Source organism: Sturnira hondurensis, unplaced genomic scaffold (assembly GCF_014824575.4).
Source record: "Sturnira hondurensis isolate 20B ecotype Veracruz unplaced genomic scaffold, ASM1482457v3 Scaffold0007217, whole genome shotgun sequence".
In the NCBI taxonomy this organism is placed as follows: Eukaryota; Metazoa; Chordata; class Mammalia; order Chiroptera; family Phyllostomidae; genus Sturnira; species Sturnira hondurensis.
In genome coordinates this window covers 1,798,928-1,817,146 of record NW_028079848.1, presented here as the reverse complement: position 1 = coordinate 1,817,146, position 18,219 = coordinate 1,798,928, and the positions used below count along the sequence as shown (strand labels likewise).

Here is an 18,219-nt window from a genome sequence, read left to right as displayed (position 1 = left end):
CCAGATATATTACAATGCTGCCTCTTTGCTCCTTGGATTCTACTAGATTCACTCAAAAAAGTCAACGGAAGATTTCTGACCTATAGTGAAATGTATTTCCCCTGAATGGTGTCACGCTAATCTTATTTGTTCTGTTCATTAGGGAGGAAATTTAGTGTGAACGGTGCTGACTCGGCTTCTCTCCAGCCAGTTTCTCGGTGTGGACTTGACCCTGAACTCTGTCCCCACAGATACTTCACTTTCCCGTTCGAGGAGATGACTCTCCCCGAGGAAGAATCCCTGATCCACCAGCCGCACAAAGCCTGCTTTCTGATGGCGCACAACGGGTGGGTGATGGGGGACGACCCCCTCCGCAACTTCGCCGAACCAGGTCCGTGCGCCGTCTGTGTTCACTGTCTACGGACGGGGAAAGAAAGAAAGAAAGCCCCCGCAAGCTCAGAGTGTAGACTGTTTTACTCTGTCTCCCCCCAGGGGGCTCGTGGGCTGTCCACGGTCTCATCGCCAAGGGAGCAGAGGTGGGGATAGCTTGAGGGAGGAGGCTGGCCAGAAAGGATGGGCTCATCCTCCTCCCCCTTCCCCTCCCACCCCCCCCCCCACCATCTCCCGTCTCCTTAAACAGAAGGGCTTTCCTAGACCTGTTTTTCTCATGCAAAAGTTCATTCTACTGCATGTTTGAAGACCGTTGGAACCACTGGTATTGTCATTGTATTTCTGCAAGAGATAGTTTCACTCGTGAGCCGGAGGAGCATTAAACTATTTGAATAGCAATTAGTGGTGACTAATTGTTTCTAGGTTCCCTCTCACTTATTCCTAACTCTTACTTTTCTGTAGCTATTCAGTTGCTAAGAAGAATTTACAAGAAACCCATTGACATATTTATTTTAACATTTCAGAACTAGAAGTCTGTTTTAATGGCAATCATTTTAACTTCTAAATCTCATTAAAATCAAACCAATGTAACTTTGTGCTTAAGTATCTTTGCCCTCTCTTTGTGGCCGTTCTGAATGAGGAAAGCGCTCTGCTCTATGTCACGGATTCGATGTCACCTATTGCCAAAAACAGGTGGCAAGGTGGGGACAGAGCTTTAAATGTTTTTGCAGGATCTGTAGCTTCAGACAACCTATGATACTGCTATTACTATTTTCCTTTAAGGAGCAACTTGACCTTTTGCCATTAAGCACACGTATTTAGAAGAGACTGCAAGCTGGAGTCTTTGTAAAATCGATAGCCTATAAGTTAATCTTAAATTTTAAAAATGTTATCCCAAACCATTTGAGATATAATTCTAACCAACTGGTATATGATTTGTGGTGGAAATAGTCCATGGGGTTTGAAAACAACAGTGTTTTCCTTGAAGCAATTTTTTCTTCGTTTTATTTCTTAAATCATTGAAAGCCAGCTCCTTCCCAAACAGGTTCCGACGTCTATCTCCGGAGAGAACTGATTTGCTGGGGAGACAGCGTCAAGCTGCGCTATGGGAACGGGCCGGAGGACTGCCCCTACCTGTGGGCCCACATGAAAAAATACACGGAAATAACTGCCACCCATTTCCAGGGAGTCCGGCTGGATAACTGCCACTCCACGCCTCTTCACGTCGCTGAGGTACGGGACGCACGGCGGCCACGTCAGGAGGACAAGCCCCGCCCCCCCAGCTTTCCTTCAGTGCGCGTGCATTTCCCATGGCTGCCTGGACCCCAGCGTGGGTTTGCTGGGGGCATTTCAACCTCTGCATAGTTTGCATAATTCTCCCAGGTTCTGTGGATGTAGTTATTATGGAGCACTGGGCTATAAAGAGGTTTGAGTTCAGATTTTTATTCTAATTTAGGGAAGTAGATCAAACTGTCCCTTTTAATAGACATACAACCATATTGCCATATATCATTAAAATAGTGTTAATATTTAATACTAATAATTTAAAAGGATTCACAGTATTAATTGGAACCTTACAACAACAATAAAAATTAATATATATCACTAAAATCATGTTTTAAGATATTTAATTTTGTTATATTGATTTTAATATAATAACTTAATAATGTTAATTGTATTAATCAAAGTTACATTGATTTAATATAATTCTAATATAATATAATATTTATAAATTATAAATATTAATAGTCTTGTTATTTTTAGGTTGCCTTCAATACATTGGTAGCCACATGAAGTTGAAGAGCTTATTAATGTATAGCGATTATTTAAACACTGACACTGTAGCATATTGAAGTTTTAGCGTCCTCCATTCAGTTTTTTAGTCATGATTTATAAAAACGTGAGTGTGAACATAAAGCTTGCCTGCTCCTCTCCGGTCTTTTCCCCGTGACTTGACTTAGCAAGGCCACGTCCACACTCTCTCCCCCGCCTATTGTCTCCCCCACCTGCCTGACGCAGCTTTGCGAGGGCCCCGAGGCTCCTCCCCATTTCCAGAGCTGCACCACTTCCCCCAGCCAGCTCTGCATTCTTTGGAAGTGTGTGCTTATCTGAAAACGCCTATTTCTATCATTTTCAAACAGTAACAACGTATGTATTCTCAGTCCTGTGATGCAAAGTTGATTTGATTTGGAGGTATTTAGTGACCATTAAGGTGGTGGGACATTGTTTAGCTCCCCCAAAACAGCCGTTTTATTTTTTCTTGTACCTTCAGCAACAGCAAAAAACAAAAACAAAAAAACCATGCTTGTAAGATGGTCATAACATTATGGCCAAACAGAATATTAAAACTTAATTTGCTTAATTTTTAATCACTAAACTCTCTGGGATCCTACTTGTTAGCCGATAGAATTTCAACTCTCTCATCCACCTTTGTGCAAGCGTTAGGTTAAACATTTTGGAACCAGTCTGATTTCTGGTTGAGAGTTTACCGTCACCCGTGGGAACAGCTGCCCCGTCGGCTCAGTCTGGTGTCTGCGACGTCTACATGACCCACTGGCAGGCACTTTATCAGCAGCAGTTACGCTACTGCTGCTGCCTGGGAGTCAGAGACACCAAGACGAACGCACGGGGAACGGGGGTGGGGGTGGGGGGGGCCTGGCAGAACCACGCTGCCGTGGTTCACGCTTCTAACACAGCACCAACGCTGTTCTTTTTCTCTCTTTTCCCGCTTGTGTCCTTATTGTCTTTGCAAAATCCAATCTCCCTTTTAACTCTTCCGTTCTCTCTATAAATTCTCTTGTTTCTTGTGTGTGTTGGTCTGTGTGTGTGTGTGTGTTTTACTTATGCCCAATTAAACTCATTTGGAAATTCTTCTTGGATTTCCGCTGGTCTCACTACGTGGTGTTTTCCTGTCGAACCCATGCCTAGTCTTGCCTCCTCTGCTTCCCTCCCATCTTCTTGTCCTCTTCCTGTCACACGGCTGACTGCGGTTTCTACAGTACATGTTGGACGCCGCGCGGAAACTGCAGCCCAATCTCTACGTGGTGGCGGAACTGTTCACCGGAAGCGAAGACCTGGACAACATCTTCGTGACGCGGCTGGGCATCAGCTCCTTGATAAGAGGTGGGCCCTTGGAAGTGTCTGTCCCAGCTGAAACTCCAGCTGTCGTTTAAGTGCACTAAAAGGCATCTCATAGCTCTGTGTATAACGCTTAATAATTTTCAACACAGTTCAAGTTCTTTTAAACATTTCACATGAAATTTCCTAATATAACCCAGCCTGTTTCTCCTAGCAGAAGTTTCCACTGTGGGGTAAAATACTTCATTTTAAATGGAAAGACAGTGGGATGAGTTGATGACTCATGAACAAAGCCATTTGTTGTTGTTAAAAACACATAAATCTATTTTTATCTCAGCTACCTGGGAATACAATATAATCTCTAGATTATTTTCCCATAGATTTTCATCTAACCACATCCTAATAAACAGCACAACTTTCAGTTTACCTACGAGAGCCGTTTTCCCAGTTAAATTACAGAGTAGGCTGTTTTGTCCCTTAAGCTCGTGGACATCTGTGTGACTGTCTAAAGCAGCTTTACTTTGGATGACCTTTGTGTGGCCCTTTTCTGAAAGTCAGTCATGTAGGAAATCTGACCTCTCTTGGACAGTAACAACGAAGATTAAACGGTCCCATCATGCTTTGCAGAGGCAATGAGCGCGCATAACAGCCACGAGGAGGGGAGACTGGTTTACCGGTACGGGGGCGAGCCCGTGGGGTCCTTCGTGCAGCCCTGCTTGAGGCCCCTGGTGCCGGCCATCGCCCACGCCCTGTTCATGGACATCACCCATGACAACGAGTGTCCTATTGTGGTGAGTGGCCAGTCAGTTCCCTGCGTTTCCTTATTTTGCTGAACATTTTGATACTTAGTTCTCTGATATTCAGTGGCAACTATATCCACATACTTCAAAGTAGGGTGTTGGATTGTGAGTGACTGTGGTATGTGGTATTTGGAATACCTTGTTACTTGATTTTTTAATTAAATTTGTTGGGGTGACACTGGTTGATGGGATCGTGGGTTTCATGTCTACAGCTCCATGGTACATGATACGCACCAACAAACCCAAGGTCGGACCATGTACGTGGCCCCCTTTACCCTGCCCTCTCCCCCACCCCCTGCCCTCTAGTGACCCCCTCGCTGCTGTCTGTATCTCCCAGTTCCAGTTTTAAGTCCCACCGTGAGCGACGGTTCTCAGCTTTGGTTGGCTGGCTTCTTTTGCTCAGCATAACATCCTTGAGGTCCATCCACGCTGTCGCAAATGGCGGCGCTTCATCTTTCCTCGTGGCGGAGCGGTGTTCCCCTGTGCGTATGTGAAGCAGAGCCACGCAGCTTGTGCGGCGTGTTTCCGGAATTGTCCTGTCGCCTCGCGATGCTGTAGGATGGCACTTTGCGTCGGAGGGAAATTAACTTGGGGCTTGTTCGTTCGTGCCTTTGTTCTCCAGCACCGATCGGCCTACGACGCCCTCCCGAGCTCCGCCGTCGTCTCCATGGCGTGCTGCGCCAGCGGGAGCACCAGAGGCTACGACGAACTAGTGCCCCACCAGGTGCGTCCCTGCTGGGCCTGGGGGTACACGTGGCCCCCCGCATGGAGCATTGGACCGGGAGTAGCCATTGCGGTGAAAGCGTGAGCATTTTCCAAGTTTCCGCTTTGCTCAGATTTCAGTGGTGTCCGAAGAGCGGTTCTACACCAAGTGGAGCCCCGGGGCCTCCCCATCAGACCCCGGGTCCGTCAGTCTCCAGAGCGGAATCATCGCAGCCAGGCGTGCCGTCAACAGACTCCACCAGGAGCTGGGGGCTGGCGGCTTCACTCAGGCAAGAAACCACCCCTTCTACGCCCCTGTGTCCCCGGCTCTGAAACTGAGCAAGTCTCGGCAGCAGGAGCACTGACCGCTGGCCTTCCTGCCCCTCAGGTGTACGTGGACCAGGTGGATGAGGACATAGTGGCCGTGACCAGGCACTCTCCTAACAGCCATCAGTCGGTGGTGGCCGTGTCTAGGACCGCTTTCAGGAACCCGAAGACTTCCTTCTACAGCAAGGAGGTGCCACAGATGTGCATCCCTGGTAATAACGCACCCCAAAAACACCCTTGTGACTACCTTGTGGTGTCACAGTAAGTCGTACTGTGTTATATGAGGTTGCTGTTTTATAGCATATGTCATAACACAGGAAAAGAATTAGAAATTTTGGCAACTTATATTTTTACTGTGTGAAACAAATCCTATTCTCAAATATTAAGTTTTTAAGTTTTGAAATAGTTTCGTTTTCTTCTTAATGCATTTCCTTATTTCCCGATTTGTTTAAAGTGAACATGTATTTCTTCTCTACCCAGGAAAACATATATGTGTATTCATGTGTGTGTGTATTTGTATGTATGTGTATGCACTACATACATATATAAACCGATATGAAAGTCGTTTAACATTTAAGGCTCATCACAACCCATCCTTATCTTCCTGCCTGGCCTTATCACCCCACCATTTCAGCCAAACAGCTATTTTCACTGCTCCCCAAGTGTCTCGCTTCCACCTGTATTTGAATCCTTTACATCTTGCGAGGGCTACGTTGCACCTGCCTTGAGAACCCTTCTCTAAGGACTCGGCAACCCCTCTCTGCTCCAAACATATAGCAATTGTAATCTCTCCACGGCATTCCCTTTATACTTGATTATAAAATGTGTTCCTGAGGTGTGTTCTTCCTGTTGCTTGGTTTTTTCCCAGATGTATTTCACTTCCTTTCTTGCATGTATCACAGTGTACCGTGTTTCTGTGCATAAAGCAACTGTCCGAGGCTGCTGATTGGGTACAGTGGCCCATAAGAACCTTCACGGTATACACAGAGTGCTACCTGCTAAATAGGTGTAACTCCAGTTCTTAAAAATCATCAGCTTGGATCATTGTAGGTTAAGTGTTCATTAGTTCTTTTAGCTGCTCACAAATGTATATTCAGTGATCATCTTGTCTGATCGTTGCTCGTGCACAAATATATAGTTACAAAAGAGAAAAATTAATATTAGTGACAATGTTAATAGCATGAATGCCTTTTGGTATATTCATACCAAACACTATTTGGTATTGGAAGTAAATAAGCTAATGTCGCAAAGTAAACAAATCTAAAAAATACAGTGTTTTCCTATAGAAAGCAAGTTGCAGAAAGATACATATAATTGGAATCCACTTTGAAAAAACCAGGAAATATGGAAAACAATATATGTTGTTTAGGGAAACACATATTTAGTAAAAATGCCCAGGGTCAATGAACATGACCCAGCATGTCTTGAGGTCATGAACCTTCATGACCTCTGAAGGGGAAGGAGGGGTGGCCAGGGGAGTGAGTAATTATTACCAAATCATACTTGATAAGATCTCCTTTTTAAATACAGCTTTGTTAATAATTTAGGATTTTGAAAACAACAGTATTGTGTGAAAATGCATCATGGGTAGAATCGTCTACTTTTAGACTCTCTTTCATTTTTCTTAATTAACTGCCTTTTCACCTTGAACTTTCAATTACATAATTTAAACCCCCTTTAGCAATTCCTAATTTCAGATGGCTTAAAATGAAATTTTGTTAAATTTTTTGTATATTCCTAGGCAAAATCGAAGAAGTAGTTCTTGAAGCTAAAACTATTGAAAGAAATACAAAACCTTATAAGAAGGATGAGAATTCAATCAACGGAATGCCTAATATCACAGTAGAAATTAGGGAGCACATTCAGGTATTTGGTATTCTTCTCTTCCTACTATGTTGAACATTTTACGGACATTGGAATGATTCATTGAACAGTTTTATGTAACCTTTTTTCAAGCTTCACCAGAGTAAAATTGTTAAACAAGCTGGAATTACCACGAAGGGACCCAATGAATATATTCAAGAAATAGAATTTGAAGACTTATCTCCAGGAAGTGTTATTGTCTTCAGGTAAGGCGGAGTTCGAACCCCTGACTTTGCTCGTGTTTCAAATAGTTCGCCTATCCTACTAGTTTTAAACTCCTCTTCAGAACTAACCAGTGTTCACTAACGTGCTCTCAGGGTCAGTCTCGACCCACATGCGCAAGTTGCCGTTGGAATCCTTCGGAACCACCTGACACAGTTCAGCCCTCACTTCAAGTCCGGGAGCCTCGTGGTGGACAACGCAGACCCCGTGTTGAAAACCCCCTTCGCTTCGTAAGTGCCTCTGTTCTGTGGAGGTGGCCACTGTGCTGGCCGGTGCGCGGCCCCAGCCTGGCTCAGCGGTGTCAAGGGTCCCCGTATCCTTGTCCCTGGAAGGGTGGCCCAAGGCCCAGTGTCTCAGCACCGCCAACTGTTCCCTGTTTCCCAAGCGCCTTCTCATTTGTGTGTGTTTGCACACACGCTCTCCCTATACGTAGATACACGCATGCATACGTGCACGCACCTTTCTATACACACACACTTTTTCTGAACTTTCTGAAGTATTTGAGGCCAAGCTGCATAGCTCATACTCCTTACCAGATCATTTTTAAAAACTGCCCACGTAGCATGCTTGATACAGCTACACCATGATTCATCTCGTCGGTCTCCGGTTTCGGATGTCTAGATCACATCCAGGTATCCCCTGTTGCACACCTGCATGTGTGTTCACCTCTGCACAAACCCCTGCTAGTCCCCTACCGGGCGGCACCACATGTGGAAGGGGTGTACCTTTGAAACTGGGAGCTGGGCACCACTGCGGCTTCACCACTGTTAGTATGATTTTAGGTGAGATACTCAGATATATTGTACCTCAGTTCCTCCATCTGGGAAATGGGCTTCCTGGAGTGCCTACCTCTTAAATTTTGGAAGGAGTAAGTAGGAAGGTGCATATAAAGAGCTTAGAAAGGTAGGTAGATGGTGATGGACATAGACGGATACGTGATCTGGAGTGGTGAACACACAGTACAACACACAGACGGTGTATTATAGAATCGTGCCCCTGAAACCTGTATAATGTTATTAACCAATGTCACTCCAAAAAATTCAATTTAAAAATAAGTTTATTCTTTTTTTTATGATGTCTGTTGTTCATAACGTGTATGATAGTGATGAGTTCCCAAAACCCACATCGCTAAGACATTTTACGGTTATGATTCAGATTTTCCTCTTAATTTTCGTTGACAGCAAGTGGAGCGTCAGGGTGTCAGTGCGTTTAACCAGCTCTCCTCACTTCTCCCTTCTCAGGATCGCCTCCAGGTTGACTCTGGCCGAGCTGAACCAGGTGCTTTACCGATGTGAGTCCGAGGAGCGAGAGGACGGGGGAGGGTGTTACAGCGTGCCCAACTGGTCATCTCTCAAGTACGCCGGACTTCAAGGTCAGCACGTATAAGCGTGGTCAAGCTTTTGGGTTTTTCCGTGTTATTCGGGGTCTTTTAAATAAACCTAAGAGGCTGGACTGCTTGGGTTCGAATTGAACCCAAGGTTCATGGTGCGGCTGCCTGTCCATCTTCCAACCCCTGGGGCAGAACTCCTTCCTGCCCCCGTTGCTACCCCCACACGGAGTGAACAACACTGTCTAGTGTGTAGGCCTTGCTGAGGATCACACGAGGGAATTCACTGAGATAACAGAACACGCTGTGTGTGCGCAGGAGTTCTGATGGTTCTCTTTGAGTTTTATTTAAAGATGCGCCCAAATACCTCCCTTGGGCACTTAATTTGGTTCCGGTGGCTCTTGTTCTGCTGCAACGCTGTTTCCAACGTGGGCTTTACTCTTGCCCCCACAGATGCTCTTGCTCTCTCTGAAACCCGTTCCGTGAGTCCCCTCGATCTTGCCTGAGTATTAATGAACCCACCACTTTGCACCCCAGAAAGACACACACAGGCATCCGTCTCCTTCCCCAGGCGCCCACTGTAGGGCAGACACCATGCCTGCTCGCTTCCAATAGTACAGCGTAAAATCCAAGAAGGACAAGACCGGTCAGAGAAGGCAGGACCCTTGGGAAGCTCTGCCTAGCTCTGTGACGGTGGCCCCCCGCCCCCCGCGTGTCCTCATAGGGTAGCTCAGGCCTGTGTCACCACTCGAAGAGCCACCGTGGGCCGTGCAGCCGCGTTCACCCCAGATTTCTAGACACTAACGGCAGCGCAGGCTGGGGCGCATGTCGCCTCGGCCGGCCGCAGCATGCGGTGTGTCTGTGCACTTTCAGGGCTGATGTCTGTGCTGGCGGAGATAAGACCGAAGAACGACCTGGGGCACCCCTTTTGTGACAACCTGAGATCCGGAGATTGGATGATCGACTACGTCAGCAGCCGGCTCATCGCCCGCTCGGGGGCCATCGCCGAGGTGGGTAGAGCTGGGGGGCGGTCCACCCGAACCCGGGCACAGCCAGAATTTTGTCACTACGGCCCCTCTGACACTTGCATCGTGTGCTGACCCGAGACGCTGTCCCTCCTCTTCCACCCTCTCCCAGCTCTAGTGAGTGGGTACCAGGTTGGTAGGTCACCGGTTCATAGAGTTGCATGTTCGGATTTACCCTTCACGACACACGCCGCCTGGGAACCCACCAGATTAACTTTTTAAGTTATTTTCCCCCAGGTTGGCAAATGGCTGCAGGCCATGTTCTTCTACCTGAAGCAGATCCCGCGGTATCTCATCCCCTGTTACTTCGACGCGGTGCTGATCGGTGCCTACACCACCCTTCTGGACGCCGCCTGGAAGCAGATGTCCAGGTACCGCCACACCTGGGCGGATGAGCACACGCGTGTCGAACCCACGCGGGGGTCGGTCAGTTTGGTCTTCTGTGCCGAGAAGCGCAGAGCACCAGGGACTCTCGGAGCTGAAGCACTTGGGGGCGCGTGGCAGGTTTCTCAGCCTTCTCCCGTGGGGAACAGGTGAAAACGCAGACATTAGAGCCGGCTCCCTAAAGCTAAAGAAGCAGGTCGGCGGAAAGTTTAGTTGTTTTACACGATTCATTTCTATGTATTCACTGACTCGACGACTCAACGAGTCAGTGAATACACTATTTTAGAACATACGTATGAAGTTATTTTTCCAACTTTTTATTAAGAGGAAAATAGTCTGCTGTTATTGCGAATGCAACTTGCCGTCAGTGATGAATGGCCCCAAAATGACACCGCAGACCGAGTGCACCGTGCAAGGCGCCGCGGGTCATCTGGGCCCTGTTTGGGGAAGGGTGGAACTTCAGCCCCACCGGTGTCTCACGTGAAGTGAGAGTGGTTTTAACCCCTAACGAAACTAAAAGTGTCAGCTGATGTCACCATGGCCGCACATTTGCACAGAGAGATCATGTGAAGGAAAGAAACCGAATAAAATGACCCTGCTAAAATCTTTGGCTCAGTGGGTGGAGAATTGTGGCCGCCATGCCAGGCAGACCACAGGGACCCGCTGTGTCCCTCCAACACCAGGGCTGTGTCCCACACGGAAAAATCTGCTGGGGGGGACCTCAGGTGTCTGTAGCACAGTAATTTAAATAAAAACGTCATACAGTATCTGTCTACAAATAACACTTTGAACTCTGCCACGGTGTTGCAGCTTTGTTCAGGACGGCTCCACCTTCGTGAAACACCTGGCCCTGGGCTCGGTGCAGATGTGCGGCGTGGGCAAGTTCCCCTCCCTGCCACGCCTCTCGCCGGCCCTGAGGGACGTGCCCTCCCGGCTCAACGAGGTCACAAAGGAAAAGGAGCAGTGCTGTGTGTCCCTGGCAGCGGGTAAGGGACGCGTACGAGGGGAGGGTGTGTGGGTCGGCATTGTCCTGGAGGGAGAGTTATGGGGAAATGGTGATTGTTCTCAAAAACTCACAATCACCTGGGGTGGCGGACACACAGGACACTATACAAATGAGGCATTATAGCACTGTGCACCAGACACTTCTCACATAATTATATTAACCGATGTCACCCCAATACATTAAATTAAAAAGTGGGGAAAGAACCCTCATGATGTTACCCAAGATTTTATGTTACTGTTTATGTGCACTTTTTAATTCTGGCTGGTTAATCCTTTTCTTCCACAAGTTTCTGGGGGTTTTTTCAACTCTTCTCATGCTGTATTTTTCAGTCAGGTTTGTTTCACTCCCCTTATTCCATTGTATGACACTTCTTTCCCAATTTTTAAAAATTAACCCAGCCTTGCAATAACTGGGAGATCCCGTAAACGCCCGGTGCAGGTTACAGAACACAAAACCCATGTCAAAGAAGCTTCTCTCAGGTGCCCAGTCCCAACCAAACGCTTGAACTGTGCTTGTCGGCGTTCGTTCCTGCGAGGAGCGTCCAAACCGGAACCACGTAGTGGCCCTGAGTGAGCGGAGGAGGCTGAAGGACGGGTTTTCTTTCCTCCTTAACACACTGCGAGCTCTTTCTAGAAAGTACTTAACCCTGGAGGCCATGGAAGTTCAGAACTTTCCGAACTACCCTGAAAAATACCAAACAGTGTGATCTCTGGGTGGTGGTCTCCATTTACCCTTAAATCTGCATCTGCTCAGACCAAGGAAAAAGACCTGTGGGGGGCCCAGCCACTCAAAAGAAATCAGCTTCCCGCTTACAGGGATCGCATGAACCGTCTGACAGTTTTCATTATAGAATTGTGTCTGTGGTTTTCACCCGACTGTCCCATCTCCTCTGAGAACGTCCCCGTCCCCTGTGAATCCAGCAGGTGCTCGTGAAACTAAACAGGCTGTTGTGAAAAAAAATTCCTACGCAGAGCTGGGTTTTGAAGCCTACCGGTTAGAAGCCTGTTACATAAAACAGTGGTGACCGCAGCAGTTTCTTGTAATTACACACCGCGGTTTATAAGCACTCCCAAAATAGACGTACTGATGTCATGAATGGCATACCGGTACGTCATACCCGATAGACGTCCATAGCAGACACAGTATAGAACAGAGACAGAAACGTCAAAGATGTAAGTTGATAAATGTAAATAAAGTTCTAATATCTGCTTCTCTCCTCCCGAGGGAGTCTTTCGTATGATCCATACGAACAAAACACAGGACCACACTCAGATTTGCAGGTGGGTTTTGGGGGTTCATTTGAAAATGGACACCAAGGCCAGGAACAGTGACAGTAATGAAGAAAATTGTCACCCTAACTTTTGTCATAACCGACAAAGTCAAAACCCCTCAGAAGCCATGTGATCTCTGATTCCAATACTCTTTTTGTTTCCCAATATATTTTTTAAAGATTATATTTATTTATTTTACACAGAGGGGAAGGGAGGGAGAAAGAGAGGGAGAGAAACATCCTGTGTGGTTGCCTCTCCCATGCCCTCTACTGGGGACCTGGCCCTCAACCCAGGCATATGCCCTGACTGGGAATCGAACCAGCAACCCTTTGGTTCGCAGGCCAGCGCTCAATCCACTGAGCCACACCAGCCAGGGCTATACTCCTGGCCTCTTACAGGCCAAAAGTTCATGCCAACCTTTCCACAGGTCAGAGCTGGAGGTTTCACAGCTTTGACTCTAACGAAGATGGACAGCCTGTGTTTTGGGTCACCCCCGCTCAAACGCACCCTTGCTCTGTCTATACTAACACTTCAGTCAAGGTGCTAAGTGGCTGAAAGCCGCAGGGAGCGTGTGTGGCAGAGACTTACATGTGTGTCACCAGTGAAGTCGGCGGCCATTGAGAGGCCATGTGTGCCAGACAGGCCCGATGTCACCTTGAGTCCTGACCTGTCTAAACAAAGGACAAGGCCCCGTCTCCAAGGTGAAGGCGCAAGGGCAGAAGCTTCAAGTGGGAATGCGCTTAGGATGTGCCAGCATTCTCTTTTATCTTAGTCCCGCTTTCACCGTTTACCTCGTGTAGTCAGTCCTTTATTTCATCCAGAAGAGAAGTCTTTATCACGAGGCAGTACGCACCAGTCTCGGTTTTCGGGGGTGCGCCCTCCACCGGACGGATGAGGTCCTGTGGTCTCGGATCTCGTTTTCCTGCCGAGGAGACTGGGTGGTGGTGTCCATGAACAGACGAGATGAGGTCGGTTCACACGTGGCTCTGCTGTGCTTCCTGTTAGGCTTGCCTCATTTTTCTTCTGGCATTTTCCGCTGCTGGGGAAGGGACACGTTCATCGCGCTCCGAGGTCTGCTGCTCATTCCGGGCCGCTACGCGGAGGCCAGGTAGGCGAGCTCTGGATGTTTGCAGGTTGTGCCTGCGTTTCTCACTGTCCTCAGACCCCCTCGTCTCCTTCTGTTTGACGCTCGGGCGGCATGTTTCCTCGAGGTGTTTTTTATTTTATTTTACTTTTTCTGTGTTTGTGGGATTTCAAAGGAGTGAAAATGTTTGAAGTTAGTAAGTGCTAGTCCCTTACATGACAGGTCAGATTATTTTCAGACGTGCTGATTTATGTCAGTAAAACTACAAAAGGTATAATCACATCCATGCACTTAACATGCCCCAGTCCCATGTATGTTCTGCCTTCGAAGGCAATTACGTGGCCACAACCCGCAGGAAGGCGGGTCAGCACATGCAGGAGGGCCCCTTTGGTGGCCACACATGGCTGTGTCTGCCACACGTGTCCACGGACGGAGGCCTCTGTGGTCACCTCTCAAGGGTAGGACATCACTCCGGGTGGAGAACTGCTGAGCTCTTACTAAGTACCTGGACACATCACTGCCCACACTGGGAAATAAGTTCCCTGTTGGACTGTTATTGAAGAGATGGGCATGAACCTGAGACACAGGCTTTAGCAACTTTCTAAATGGTTTCACCAGAAAGCACTGGGGCCTAACGTTTTAAGTGACTTTCCAAGGCACGCAGATGGTGACAGGAGAATTTAAAGCTGTCCCCGATTTCTTAGTTTCAAGCCTCTTTTAGCATGCCAGGCCGTCTGACACTTGAAAAGGTAAAGCATCTTTTACCAGTTTTTGAAAATTGATCATGGTTTTCAAAGTCAGCTTTCACCATTTATCTTCTTACACGTTGGTGTTACTCTTGGTAACGCTGTTTCAAGTAACCGAGGGCATGTTTTAGTTACTTAGATTTTGAAATACCGAGGATTCCAAAAGTAGAATCTGTAGCTGTGAGGGACCTTGAAAATCCCATCTGACCCTGGAGATGACCAGCTGTCCCCGAGAGGTAGGCTCCCCAGAGTGCTGGAGAAGCCAGGGCTACGGGCAAGGTTTCTGGCTCTGCACTCAGGGTTTATCCTGCGGAGCAGCCCTGTTCTACATGAAAACACGGAGGAGTAAGGCCAGCAAGGAAGACGCGTCCGAAATGATGGCCACCCAGCGTGACCTTTTTGTCTTCAGTTTCTTAGGTGACTGTTTTCATGTCAAGCGACCCACCCAGTTCTGTCATTCCAGGAATATCATCCTCGCGTTCGCTGGCACCCTGAGACACGGGCTCATCCCCAACCTCCTGGGGGAGGGGACCTACGCCAGATACAACTGCAGGGACGCCGTGTGGTGGTGGCTGCAGTGCATTCAGGATTACTGCCACATGGTCCCCAGCGGCGTGGACATTCTCCACTGCCCCGTGTCCAGAATGTACCCCACAGACGACTCTGCCCCTTTGTCCGCCGGCACCGTGGTAAAAGTCGTTTCTCACAGTAATTTCTTTTCCTGAAAACGGACTTGGCTTCTGACATAAAAACAGTATCCCTAAGAACTATGAGGGTGTTGCTGCTGGTGTAGTACCTCCTGGGACTGTGCGGGGGCCTGGGGGGTAAGACTTAAGACTTGCTCCTTCCCCAGGGGCTTGCCACATGGTGGGGGACGATCGTGTAGGCCACACGGTCACCACTCAAAGCAGGGCATGTGGCCTGGCAGGAGGGAGAGAGGTGGTCTGCTGGGTGGGTCACAGGGAGGGCACTAGAAAGGAACTAAAATGTCACCTAGACGGAACCTGACAAGCTGAGCAGGACCTCGGCAGAGATGAGGAAGTTGCGGGCAGTGCAGGACACCTGCAAGGCAGCAGGGGGCGGCGGGTGGGCCGGCCGGGCGGTGCAGAGCCTTGACGACCGGTCCAGCGAGGCCAGAGTGTATCTTTCCATAGAGGAAGCTGGATTCCTTGGTCATTGGGACCGTTCACTCTCACGGAAACTATCCAAGCTCCCGAGATTCGTGTTCATGGGTCGGCAAAACTCCAAAGTATCTCAGGGACAGACCTGAGTAGTCAGATCCCAGTGTGTTAAACGTCCACGTGCCGAAGTCAAGGGCATCGGCTGGGGCGTGGGAGTGCCGCCTTCGCCTGCCCCGCCTGGCCCCCTGCCCCCTCCAAAGGAAAAGAGACGTTTTCGGCAGACTGGAAACGTCCTGTGGGGGGCGGGGGGGGGGGCGGGCAGGAAGGACGATGCAGGTGCTGACTTGGGGAGCTCTGTTCCGCCTCCCACAGGACCAGCCGCTGTTCGAGGTGATCCAGGAGGTCATGCAAAGGCACGTGCAGGGCATCCAGTTCCGGGAGAGGAACGCCGGCCCGCAGATAGACCGCCACATGAAGGACGAAGGTGCGGCCCCTCCCCGGGCTCACGGGGGGGGGGGGGGACGTTAAACCTCGAAACTGGCCATTACTATTGTCATACAATGCATGCATACTGTGTATAATTCTCTGCTTTTTTAGATTTTGCCTTATGTAATCATATAAGAGGCAGCCACACACACCTACGCGACTGTATATATTTGCATTTTCCACATTTCAAACTTTTAGAGAAAAGGTATCCTTTTGCAGCTTGCTCGCTCAATCATTTTGTTTCGGGGACCTGTCGACTTTGATTCCTAGGAATCGGTCCGTTCACGCTCAGCACTGTGCAGTGTTTTCCGCTGTACGGAAAGGCGTGGGGTAGCCACTCCCCGGTCGGGGGTCGGGTGTGTCTGGCTCCCGCGCGGTGGGGTGGCGACACCCCTGTGTGTCTGCCTGTGCATGGGGGCAGGGGGGCTTCCCTTCAGCGTGAGTCTGCACATGAGGACGCCAGGCGGTGGGACAGGCACACTTCAGCTTCGAAGGTCGCACCAGCTCGCTCTCCAGGGTCATCGTCCTGGTTTGTCACTGTCCTCTTAACGTGTACGAATGTCTCGTTCGGCTTTTTCAGGTTTTAATATAACCGCTGGAGTGGACGAAGAAACAGGATTTGTTTACGGAGGAAACCGCTTTAACTGTGGCACGTGGATGGACAAAATGGGCGAGAGTGACAGGGCCAGAAACCGAGGCATCCCCGCCACCCCGAGGCACGGTTGCCCCCACAGCGCTTGTCTAATGACGCCCTCCTAACACCAGACTTGGGGGGTCTTTATTCGGTTAACCGTGGAGTCTTCACATCACACCAGTGGGGCTCTCCCTCTCTCTCTCTCCCCCTCCAAACCCTCCCCCACACCCCTCCCGCCTCCCCCAGGTACACTGTCACAGTCCTCTGGGTCTAAGTCATCAGGTGAAGCGTCTGATCTCTCCGGAAGTCCTCGGGGTGGATTCCCCACGGGCACCTCCATTTGGGACCCACTACCCCTGGTTTGGACAGTTGTAACCTGCAGCGCCGCCCTGTAGTGTGTTGCCGTGCCCCTCTTTTGGAAACACAGAAAACCACCGGCTACACCCTCCTTCCTGGGACCCTTTTGCTTTCTGAACCTTTAGTCCCCCTAACTTTTTTTATCTTTTATCCCATCCTTTCTTTTTATGATTTCAAATACTGAATACAGTATCAGGTCCGAGGAACTATTTTCTTGCCCTAAATTTTATCTTTGGGCAGAACTGTTAACCAGATTACCTAATAGTAGCTGTTGCCCCATGCTCTGCGAATTCTTTTAAAAACCTGATTACTTTGCTGTATCATGATCTCTTGTCCATCCCTTTTGTTTCCCTTAAAGCGAGCTGTCAGATTCCTTTGTCCGCCCTCCCTGGCTTCTCCGGTCCCCCGTCCCTGTTTGCCGTCTTTTCTCCGGGCCTTAATATCAATATTCTGATTCCTTACTCCTTCCTGCTTCCAGATAGCTCTCCCACACCTTTCTGTGGGGTGGGAGTTTTTATACACTGCTATTTTTGTAAGACGTTGGTTATATAGTTCATCAAAAGTGTTTATGCAATGCTCTTTAGTGCCTAATGAACTCCAGAATAAAGTTTATTTTTAATTTTAGGGATGGATCTGCTGTGGAAATCGTGGGCCTGAGTAAATCTGCCGTTCGCTGGTTGCTGGAATTGTCCAGAAAAAATATCTTCCCTTATCGTGAAGTCACAGTAAAGAGACACGGTAAGCTATATTCACTTTATTCACAAAGAAACCCTGAATGTCTTGTCTCTATTCTTAACTGATGTAGCCATCATTTCACCCAGTGAACTTATCCTAGGAAACCCTTAGGGTTGAGAGGAAAGAAAAACTTCATCGGTTAGTATGAAAATTGTAATGAACCTGGTTATTCACCTTCTGGTTATTCATTATTTATAGCGACTTTGAGATGTGAAAAGCATTGTTTTACAGCCTAATCACACTTATCACAGGCGACTGTGAGCAAGTGGGTTTTTCTGAACGACTGTGAGATATTTACATCTTTTTTCTAGACACGTTCTAATAGAAATCTAACTTTAGCCACATACATCATTTTACATCACCCACATTCAAAAAGTAAAAAGAAATGGGTAGAATTAACGGTGATAAGTTGTATGACCTCAGTCTGCCTTAAGTGTTCTTTTGACATAGAATCAGCTGTTATTCGCGATCTAGTCTACGTTCTTGGGGGGGGGTCCCTAAGTCTTTGGGATCAGCGTATGTTCTGCAGGCTGACGCATCTCAGTTCGACCCCATCTCGAGTGCTCAGTAAAGGTCCCCGTCAAACATCTAAGAGTGACCCAACCAACACCAATCAGGGACCCTTTGTGACAGTCTAATCCTTTCGTGGTCACAGTGTGAAAGACAATTTTTAACTTCTGGC

General features: G+C 48.3%; 1 protein-coding gene and 1 long non-coding RNA gene across 4 annotated transcripts in view; one reads left to right on the top strand and one right to left on the bottom strand.

Annotated features, from left to right (window-relative positions):
- The window catches only part of LOC118990642 (uncharacterized), a 58,804-nt gene that overhangs the window by 25,236 nt on the left and 15,349 nt on the right, over positions 1 to 18,219 (bottom strand). The window lies entirely within an intron of this gene.
- Positions 1 to 18,219, top strand: part of AGL (amylo-alpha-1,6-glucosidase and 4-alpha-glucanotransferase) — a 45,985-nt gene that overhangs the window by 19,521 nt on the left and 8,245 nt on the right. For all 3 annotated transcript variants that reach the window (XM_037051344.1, XM_037051343.1, XM_037051345.1), the window contains exons 11-29: positions 231 to 370; positions 1,415 to 1,602; positions 3,369 to 3,492; positions 4,075 to 4,238; positions 4,870 to 4,971; positions 5,084 to 5,239; positions 5,338 to 5,488; positions 7,018 to 7,142; positions 7,233 to 7,345; positions 7,457 to 7,591; positions 8,603 to 8,733; positions 9,562 to 9,698; positions 9,951 to 10,084; positions 10,908 to 11,083; positions 13,380 to 13,482; positions 14,668 to 14,893; positions 15,698 to 15,809; positions 16,392 to 16,527; positions 17,428 to 17,540. In XM_037051344.1, coding sequence (XP_036907239.1) covers positions 231 to 370; positions 1,415 to 1,602; positions 3,369 to 3,492; positions 4,075 to 4,238; positions 4,870 to 4,971; positions 5,084 to 5,239; positions 5,338 to 5,488; positions 7,018 to 7,142; positions 7,233 to 7,345; positions 7,457 to 7,591; positions 8,603 to 8,733; positions 9,562 to 9,698; positions 9,951 to 10,084; positions 10,908 to 11,083; positions 13,380 to 13,482; positions 14,668 to 14,893; positions 15,698 to 15,809; positions 16,392 to 16,527; positions 17,428 to 17,540 — 2,666 coding nt within the window. The remainder of the gene's footprint in view (positions 1 to 230; positions 371 to 1,414; positions 1,603 to 3,368; positions 3,493 to 4,074; positions 4,239 to 4,869; positions 4,972 to 5,083; positions 5,240 to 5,337; positions 5,489 to 7,017; positions 7,143 to 7,232; positions 7,346 to 7,456; positions 7,592 to 8,602; positions 8,734 to 9,561; positions 9,699 to 9,950; positions 10,085 to 10,907; positions 11,084 to 13,379; positions 13,483 to 14,667; positions 14,894 to 15,697; positions 15,810 to 16,391; positions 16,528 to 17,427; positions 17,541 to 18,219) is intronic.